The sequence below is a fragment of the Gadus morhua genome, chromosome 6, assembly GCF_902167405.1.
Source record: "Gadus morhua chromosome 6, gadMor3.0, whole genome shotgun sequence".
Classification (NCBI taxonomy): domain Eukaryota; kingdom Metazoa; phylum Chordata; class Actinopteri; order Gadiformes; family Gadidae; genus Gadus; species Gadus morhua.
Window position 1 is genome coordinate 17,829,915 of NC_044053.1, and position 10,296 is coordinate 17,840,210.

General features: G+C 47.0%; 1 protein-coding gene across 1 annotated transcript in view; it reads right to left on the bottom strand.

Moving 5' to 3' along the window:
- ccser1 (coiled-coil serine-rich protein 1) overlaps positions 1-8,766 on the bottom strand; it is a 97,493-nt gene extending 88,727 nt beyond the window's left edge. The window contains exons 1-4 of the mRNA XM_030358076.1: positions 8,521-8,766; positions 5,661-6,696; positions 4,634-5,153; positions 2,258-2,442 (exon numbers count right to left, since the gene is read on the bottom strand). Coding sequence (XP_030213936.1) covers positions 2,258-2,442; positions 4,634-5,153; positions 5,661-6,671 — 1,716 coding nt within the window. The 5' untranslated portion in view covers positions 6,672-6,696; positions 8,521-8,766. The remainder of the gene's footprint in view (positions 1-2,257; positions 2,443-4,633; positions 5,154-5,660; positions 6,697-8,520) is intronic.
- Positions 8,767-10,296: the final 1,530 nt, after the last annotated feature.

Below are 10,296 nucleotides of genomic sequence, written 5' to 3' on the forward strand. Positions count from 1 at the left end.
CCAGGAGGAATCTAAATGTTTCTGATGATCAAACCACACTTTTTGGATTCCTCCACTAAATGTAAAAAGTGTTTTGAATGGAGGCAGCTGCTTCCCTGATCACAGGTGGAGGAGAGGAGAGTGTGTAGGCTAAGAAATTATCTTGGTCCACCACAACCCTGGAGGACGAATGCTGTTTTTTAAAGACTCAGCAAGAAGCCCCAGGATGTGGAGAAGCCCTCACAGGAACCTCGCCTCACCCTCACAGGCCTGACTGTGCAGGTTGAGAGAACCAAGCCAAACCGGTGGTGCTCAGCCCCCATCTGAGCTCCCCATTCATTTTCTATATCCCTGTCCCACAAAAATATAAATAAATAAACAAACAAACAAACAAACAAACAGGGAGGCAAAAGTGCTGACCAAGGAACACACATGCATCCTGCGGAGCAACTTGGAGGTACTATACATAAGAAGAAGACATCAGCAGTCGCTCAAGGTTGTTTAGACGGAGTAATGCTGGTCGGAAGAGTTCCCGCCTGCACAACACTGATAAATGATCTCCTTCCACTTTAAGTTATTCCCTTAACTTTTGTGATTATGACTTGTGAATTACATGAGGCCGTATCGAGTCTGGGGGTTTGTTCCCCCCACACACACACACACACACACACACACACACACACACACACACACACACACACACACACACACACACACACACACACACACACACACACACACACACACACACACACACACGTTTGTTAAACACCTTAAATATAATGCATAATTTATAAACTGCACTGTGCAGTGCAGTTTATGCTCACTCTGTCGATACAAGCTAAACTACTACTTAGCTCCTGCTACACACAAGATAGAGGTCCATTGTGTAGAATTTAGCGGCATCTAGTGGAACAATCATTGCCGAATTGGAATATGATACTCTAAAATGTAATTCTTTTTATTTATTTGTTTTTATTTTGCATTTTCTTGCTTTATTATAGAGTGAGATAGGCAGAAGGGTATGGGAGATATGGGAGATATAGGCTTCATGGTACACGCTCTATCTGGTGAGCCACCGGAGTGCCCTAAAGTTTTAGGTCTTATTAGTGTAAGAAAAAACAGTGAAAATAAGAATCTTTGTCGGCCTTAGAATAGAATGAGCCGAAAAGGTTAATAGGCCGTTACCTCCACCATCTATTACAACAAATACAATCACCATGGTGACTTTGTCTCTAAAGCCATCAAAAATCGACCTTGGTGCCAAATCAATGTTGAATTTTTGCAGAAAAAGAAATACCTGCTACAAGCACCTTACACAATACCAGCCAGTACAGGCCAATTTAGCCCTTGGAAAGGGAGGGTAGAGGCTGGGGGATATTCATTTGGGGCAACCTCACTGATAGTGACTTTTTTTTACACATTGGACCACTAAAGGCAGAAAAGAAAATCATTCCTTTAGCCATGCCCTTGGGGCCCAGATTTATTGTGAAATTTCCTGTAAAGCGGTGTATTAGAGATTTAAAAAACGGCTAGCTTACTTAACTCTGTGAAAATGACTTGTTGCACTTCTTCTCTAAAGTTTCTAAACGTACTGGCAGGAAGGTATTGCGGGGACAAAATGCATAGAGGAATTGAAAAGACCACATGATTGAGATGTCTTGGTTTGGAAGGCAGAGAGAGCAGAGCTACGATGCTCTGCGGGGATGGATGACAGCTCCTAGTCAGCCTGGGTAGGCCTGTGAGTCCCCAGGAGAAGCTGAGAGGGAGGCCTGGACTCCGGACAGCACTGCTTGGATTGATGTATTTATATACTAGGGTCGTGAATTTGCTTTGGCTAAAAACACTGATGCATACATCAGATGACTGTTTCGCACTTATCTATGTTTTTGTAGGTCTCTATTCAAATAAAACCTAAATAATATATATAGGTGGTAGTTATTGGAATCAGTTACAAGGGTTTGAGTTTTGTTTGGATGGGATTAATGTAAAGCGGAAAGCCTTAGTGCAGGATAACAAGGCCTGCTGCCTTTATTAGAGAATGATTGACATTTTGTTTGTAATTTTTGTTTTGCCACAAAGAAACAGGTTTTTGGTCGGGAACAACCAACTCTCGCTTTCATTTTCGCTTGCATTCACACACACACACACACACACACACACACACACACACACACACACACACACACACACACACACACACACACACACACACACACACACACACACACACACACACACACACACACACACACACACACACACACACACACCCTACCAGGCTGCCCAGTTTGGACGAGGAGGAGTTGTTCCTGTGCTTGATAAGACCGAAGCCCTCGATGCCATGCGCGTCACCGTGGTTGCCTTGGAGACGGGGTCCACCAGCCCCTTCGGAGGACGAGCGCAGCCGTCTCTCCATCCTCATGACGCCGTGATAGGGGCTCACACTGCTGCACATGGAGGCTGCCCAGGAGAGAGGAGAGAGGGGTGGAGTCAGAGCACAAGGTGGGGTTCGCGCTCCACAAGCCCATTTGGGATCCAGCCCCTGTATTTCTCCTTACCAAATCGGTTCTCATGCTAATCATTTTTGACATATCTGTCCTTATTTAGGCTCATGAATGGGTTCTTTGAATCTATTGTAAAACAATTTCAATTCTCTTACTTTGTACGGGCTGTCTACTGTCTACATACAGTGCCCGGAGCAGGAAGCATAAGAACATGACTACAAAAATAACAACTAGAAGGAGAAGAAGCATTTTTTGATGAAGAATTTCACAGAGCAATATCCAAAACATGCACTGAATCCGGATATCCCTACCGATCCTTCTACCAATCTCACCAACATTCCAGTCGTTTCTTGGTGTGATGCGAACACCTAGAACAAGGTTTGTCCCTCGACCTGATTGCTGTCTGTTATAATACGTACCATTGAGTTTCATATTATATTGCTTAGCAACCATTGAATCCTTACACAAACATTAACATGACCGCTAGAATATCAATTCCTCCCCCGGCAACAAAAGTACATTCTTAATACTGATAAAGAGCATCTATTGGCCCTCCTTGGCCATTTCTCCCCAAGAACCCGCCCTCACACAGCCAAGCCTGGGCAGAGGTTCCTAACCCTTGGTTCAAAGCGACCTTGAGCTGCAGAGAATTGTTCTGGGCCAATTGGAATGGGCGCTAGGTTTGGTACCATGCAACCTTTGTCCGCCGCCAAGAATATCGGACCACATCACAGCAGCATCCCCATGGAGTAGTGAACAGCCAGAGAGTTCAGTCCTTCTGTGTGTGGGTGGATATGCATGCAAGGCATGCCCATGTGTGTCTGTGTGCATGCAAGTGTGTGCGTGTGTTGAAAAAAGCATAAAGAAGGCCAACCGGGGCAGTCATTACATGGATAAAAGGCTGTCCATTCTGCACCACTATTAATAGCACATCATTTCACGGGGGGAGGAGCAGAGGCCGTGACAGTGCAGTAACAATCACAACTTGCTCTGCCGACCCCTCTGTTAATGAGAGAGTATGTAGGAGACTCCATGGGAGAGAGCTTTTATATGATATTCTATCTGTGATTATGATTTCCATTTCCCATCTCTTCCGGCATTTAAAAAACGAAAAGTTCACCACCCTACGTCATCCATGCGCAGTTCAAACTCACTATGGATTAGTCATCTCAATACAACTAAATTGTATATGACTCCTTCTGGTTTGTTAGCACCACTGCAATGGTCCAATACACAACAATAACTACCCCGTGATTGAGAATTGTACGCAGTTCCTTATTTAGACAATCAATGACAGAAAACAAAACCAACCACCACATCGCGGTTCTCTTTCCACGATGGGTTTCTTACACAGTTTAGCGATATCAAAAACAAGTTTGATCTGGAGAGGGGAAACCAGGGCGAGACCTAACTGGCATCGTCGATGGACACTGAGAACCTGAGGAGAAGATAATTTCCAACACCATTGCTTGCTGTGTTTGACAGCTTCACTGCTATGAAAAAGTTTTTTAGCCGTAGCCTTGGGGTTTCTGATTTATTCTGAAAGTACCAAATCCAATTTGATACCCGGGGCACCGCTGAGAAATAACGTTAGAGCTTTTCAAGAGAAACGCGAGCGTGACATTAACAAATCTCCAGCGTCCGACACAGGATGGAATCACACAGTTTAGAAACACCCCTAAAGCACTGCTTTTAATCTATTAAAGTAATAGTCATTATGATAATTGTCGTTGAGTATTTATTTTGACGTGTGCCACTGGTGTACTCCAAACACCGGGGGTAAAATGGAGGCTGAATTAGTTATGAAGGACACAATGTATAGTATTTAACTTGTAAACAAAACTTTTGTACAGCCTATGAGGGAGTTTTGTCTCCAAGAGAAGGTAGAGGGGGTGTGTGTGTGTGTGTGTGTGTGTGTGTGTGTGTGTGTGTGTGTGTGTGTGTGTGTGTGTGTGTGTGTGTGTGTGTGTGTGTGTGTGTGTGAGAAATGGATACCTATCGTATGCGGGTGGTTGAGAAAGTGTGTATTTAAATTTATGTAGGTGGTTGTGAGTCAGGGTTAATCTGTGTATGTGTGGGCGTGCGTGTCCATGTGCTTGTCTCGATGCGTGTGCAAACAGGTGCCGTGGTTGTGCGTGTGCGCTGACCTGCGTGGGGCTTTCGGAGTTGCGAGGGCCTGTGCTCCTGATGACTGCAGCAGTGGCCCCTACCCACTTCTTGCACCGAGACTGCGTTCCTGCCACTCCTCTCCGTGGGCTCCGGGTTCGGGCGCCAGCCCTCGCTGCGCACCACACAGGCCTCACTCTCGCTCGTCGTCTCCGTCTGGTAGCCACACTTCCTGTCTTCCGCTGACCCTTTCCTGTCCCTCTGATACAACGTCCTCTTCTCCTGCACTCCTTCCGCCCTCTGCTCGGCCTGCACATTCTTCACCCCCACCGGTGATTGTTGTTGTTGTTGCTGCTGCAGCTGCTGCTGCTCTGGGGCTGGCGGTGTTGGCGGTGTTGGCGGTGGTGGTGACGGTGGCGACGCTGGCGACGGAAGGGGAAGGCAGGGTACAGCCGTCTCTGGATCTGACTGGGAGACGGCAGTGTCATAGTCGGTGGGGTTGGGGGTGCTTGTGTCTTGGAGAGGCTGGTCTGCGCAGGACTGGGCCGGTGTGGAAAACTCCTAGAAAGAGAAGACAGACATCATCATCTATAAATGTATCAGAAAATGCTAAATACATAATCGAATGTGTTCATGTTTGTGGTTAATCTAAGCAAGCTTTATGATGTACGATGTTTACAATCCACAACTCTACCTTGCACATAAGGGAGAGCATTATTTATTTATAATTGCTCATCATTCAGCCTTCATTCTCATAGCTGTCAACTAAAAGGGGAGTGAGCAATGGGTTTGACTTTTTGAGTCTATTTTATACACTGAATGTATAATAAATATTTCCATTTGCAGTCCGGAGGGCTCCAGTACAGCACATTGCCCTCCTTATAACACATTTGCTCACCTGATCCAGATAATCCATTAAGGATTATAATCAAAATCAGGTCTGTAAGAGTGCTAGGGTGGAAGGAGGACAACTGTTGGACAGGACTTCTCTCAGTGGAATGTGTTCCAAACCTGGATGGATCGATGACGTGCTCCCAAAGGAATACAAGAGGGACCAGAGCACTTTACCTGGGAGGTAGGGTCCAGCTGGCTGAGGCTATCGACTAGGAGAGCAGGATCAGCGGGAGCGGGGTCAGTCTCCTCCCCAGGGAGAGAGGGAGGTCCGGGGCCTTCAGCAGACGCAGGGCTGGGTGCAGGGAGCGCCTCCACCTCCGATACGGAGTCCTCCGTGTTGGGGATGAATTCCGAAGGGGTAACAGCGGTGGTCCGGTCCTCCGACATCATGGGCGACTGGAGTGAGCTGTCGGGCCCGGCGCCCAGCAGATCGCCGGGGAAGGACCCCGGGGTGAGTCCACCGGTGGGAGCAGCAGCCGCGGTGGATCCGGCGGGCTCCAGGGTCACCTCTGGAGGCCTGCTGGGGTCTGAGGTGCGAGACAAGCGGTGGTTTGCCGAGAAGGATTTGGGCAGCAGCTGCTTCTTCTGCCGCGTCGAACGCCTGTTGTTGTTGTTGCTGCTTGCCTTGCTGTAGTCGTCAAGGTAACCAGAATCGTCCCCCTCGTTGGTCCCCGAGCTGCTGATGCAGTTTGTGAACACGTTGCGATTGGTCGAGGAGGACGAGGACGAGGCCTTGTCAAAATCCTCGGTCAGAGAGCGCGTGATCTTTTTCTGCTTGTGGCTGCCGAACCCAAAGTGGTGCCGCGACTTGGTGCGCCCGCCGTCGGCCGATGCCGACGGCGACAGAACGGCGGTCGGCGCCGTCGTCTGCTGGGTGTTCCCGTTGGCGTCCGTGCCCCCTTGCGTCGTCAGCGGAGGGGTGAGGTTGAGGTTCGGCGGCTGCACCCGTGGCTCGCTGTGGCGCTTGGAGGCAAAGCTGAGCGACGGCGCCCGGAACAGGCTCCGCCGTTTGCCCGTGCTGCCGGAGCTGGAGTTGGTGCTGGAGGGGGAGGAAGTGTGGACGCCATTCCCGACGCCGCCCGATGAGGGGGAGGACGGGAGGGAGTCCTGCTTCTTGCTGCTGCTGCGGCGGAAGATGGGCAGGCGGGAGACGAGCGTGGAGCGACGCGGCGCCGACTCCCCCATCTAAGAGCTGCGGAACGTTGGCACCCTTGTGAGACAAGAGGGCAATAAAAGGTTTAGAAAGGCAAGTGTTAACAGGCTGAGCTATTATTAATGCTCAATGATGGGTATTCAAACTTATCGTCATTCCATTTTTTCTTTCTTTTCATAGAATTTGATGCAAAAAAACAATAGTCAACTTGTATATGAAACTAGGACAAATCTGGTGTTGGAGGCCGGTTGCGGGGGGGTTGATTAAACTAGCAGTATTCTTTGCACACAGATTTTTCTAAGGCATGGCTGTCATATAGTACCAGTCACATAATCTAGATCAGTGAGGAAAAGGTCAACGCCAAAATAAACAAGATCAAAAGAAAAGCACGGAAAGGGACACAGTGCCAGGCTGGTAAGACGATCAGGATAATGTTTGAGCCTTGATGACTGTACTGCATCAGCTTAACGAGGCCTGGCAACCTCTTGACATGAGGCTGGATCACTTGTGTATCTGGCAGATCTCAGCTAGGCTAAGCAGTAGCTCAGTTCTAGCCACTACCATCAACTGAATGACTGTAAAAATTGTTATTCGGGACTGGGGGAGTCAACAGTCACTCATTAGGTTTTCTCAATAAGCGAACTGTAGGCTAAACAAACATTCTGTATTTCTGGTTCTGCGTAGACTACCAAGACACTTGTTTCTTGTGAGCACATGTGCACGCACACTGCAGACTAAACAGATGACTAAACAGAAGGTGTGCCTGGGGAATAATCAAATGGGTGTTTCTCCTTAAGGACTGGTTTTGCGCTTTGTCTGATTATATTCCCTGTTCTTATTTTACACATGGATTCATGCAGTACAACTCTCAGAACAGACAACCTAATGCCCCCCACGCTGAAGGCTTTTGGAAAAGACTTGTCTCCTACAAAAGACGGACACAGATCTGGTCTTTGTTGCTTTATTTTATTCATAGTCATAACCCCCCACTTGCTCCAACAGACCGTGAATGATAACCTTGTTATATAACCACATATTCACCCAACTGTCAACACCAGCAAAACAAGTAATCTGTATTCTACCTTCACCCTATATCGGCTATAACCTACCGTTTTAAAAATGGCTGATTGAGCCAAGTATAATATCTATTTACTTTTTTATCTTTTCTGTATTCATCAAGTCTATGACCGTTTTTCTTTACCATAGTCCCAAGAACACAAGAACGGCTCGAGTCCCCATATATCAACACCGAAAGAGAACTGCTTTCCTTTTAACTATTATCAAGCATCAAGATATTTACAAGTATCCCATGGGACCTGCTCAGGTACCTCCCCCAAGTGTACGCGTAGCCCAGGTTAGGACCCCTTGTTTAGGGATCCAGGTGGCCTTGGCGGGACGCCTAGTTGTGGGGATGACTAGGTGATGGGTGCCTGCATGGGGACTATACAGCCGGGGATGGGTGCCTGGTGATGGGGACTATACAGCCGGGGATGGGTGCCTGGTGGTGGGGACTACACAGCCGGTGATGGGTGCCTGGTGGTGGGGACTACACAGCCGGTGATGGGTGCCTGGTGGTGGGGACTACACAGTCGATGCAGCACTGAGAGCACAGAACCAGGCGAGCTGTCAAACCGAAATGTCAACAACGCTAGCCGACCTTCCGGGCTCGATGTGCAGTTTTATCACCTACATGATAAAGCTTCACCAATTGCCACGGAGAGGTTTAGCAAGCAAGAAGCATTTACGATGGATAAACTCATTTGACTGTTGCGGGAATAACAACTCAAAAGGTCGCGGGGAAACAACATGAGACAACCCGTAGCTACAGTTCAGTCGGTTTGGCTAACCAGGCGTGAGTAACGTAGTGCAAGATGAGCCTACCTTCGGCGGAATTCCAGTATAATTAAACTAGGCCGCTCCACCAACAAACTGGTATTTTATCTCGTACAAAACACTCCAACCGGCAGAGCATGCTATCAAGAAATCCAACATGAAGAACAATTTCAATTCCTTGAAAAAATAGCACCTTGCGCCGACAGCGATATTACTCGCCAGTGACGTGGAATGTCTTTTCCTCCTTCTCTTCTTCCGTGTTTGCAACGCAAAAAGGGGCACGAGCGTTTACGTTGTGACGTCTTCCACCGCTCTCCTCCTTCCCAGCCCCACCCACCGTTCCTGAGCAGGTGGATGGCCAGAGCCAATCCCTTGTCATCTTCTGTCGTGTCACACCTGACGCATATAGCTCACACATTATAGAGACGTCCAACAAATCAGGCTGAATTGACAGCAGCATCGTTTTCCCGGAGATGATGTTCGCACGTGGCATTCGTGTATTTATTTCTGTCGATTAATGTAAATCGAAAATCCCATGTGAATCTATATATTTGTTTCAAACATTTTAGTTAGATTTAAGCACGATATGTCAGTTTAGAAGACATCAGGTAATTAACTAGAATCAGATCAGATCATCATTCCTCTTCATCCCCTATGGGACATAAGCCTTCAATGACCACTCTCCATTGCATTCGGTCCATGGCAGCATGTTTGGCCTCTCCCCATGACGGGTTCATCTGTTCCAGCTGTTGTGTCCCAGTTCTGCGCCAAGTGGTTTTTGGCCACCCAGGTTTTCTTCTGCCTGTCGATGTCCATCTTAAGGCAACTTTTGTGCTGTGGTCCTGCTCCATCCTCAACCCGTCCTAGCCATTTCAGACGTAATCTTCTTGCTGAGACTCCATCTTCCTGGAGTATCACTAGACTAGCCATCTAGCTATCTGATCTAATCAGATAGCTAGTTTTAATTGGTTAGCATGATTCAGAGATGAAAGCTCAATACTAGCATGTTTTCTACTCTAACAATGCCAAACAGAAGTAAACAAGTACTGTTTTTCACGCAAATGTAGGTAGGCAGCCACAACACTGTTCAAATTACTTTTTAACTGTGCATGCATGACCTAATATTTTTTATGTGAACATGTAAAAAATACCTATTAACTATACAATACACAAAATATTCATACAAGTGGTTTGAGAAGCCATGTGGTGTCTGTAGATGTAAAACCATGGTGAGTGTGAATATTAAATGGAGACATTTGGTTGGATTATAAAAACGCTAGATTTATTTGATAAGAGCTTCTAACTACAAATTAAATAGCGTTTTCGAAAGTCAATACAGAGGGCAGACATTATAGCAGACATTTCACCCATGCTACAGTATAAAGCCACAACACACACGATCCCAATACATCAGTAGAACACTGCTCACACAACATGGTCACTCTAACCTCAAGCAATTTTTTTTTCAGTGCTTTTTCTTCCACTCTTTTGCATCTTCTTAGTACAGTAGTCAGCATTTGATCACTGACAACTAGTGACCACCTCTGCCTCCTGCCTGCTATGGTTTGGTCAATACGTTCTAACATACAATAACGTCCAGCTCACTGTTCTACAGCCTACACAATATTGCGCACACACACACACACACACACAGATATCATACATATTGACATAGCCACGTGCGTTCATGCTCCTAAAGTGCTAGCTTTAGATCAGATTGTGGGAGCTACTTTGGGTTTTGTATAAGCATGATTGTGATGTAGCCGTGACATTGACTCCTTTTTCTTTTAGTGGTCCTTTAGCTTGACACTGAATTATGCAGTG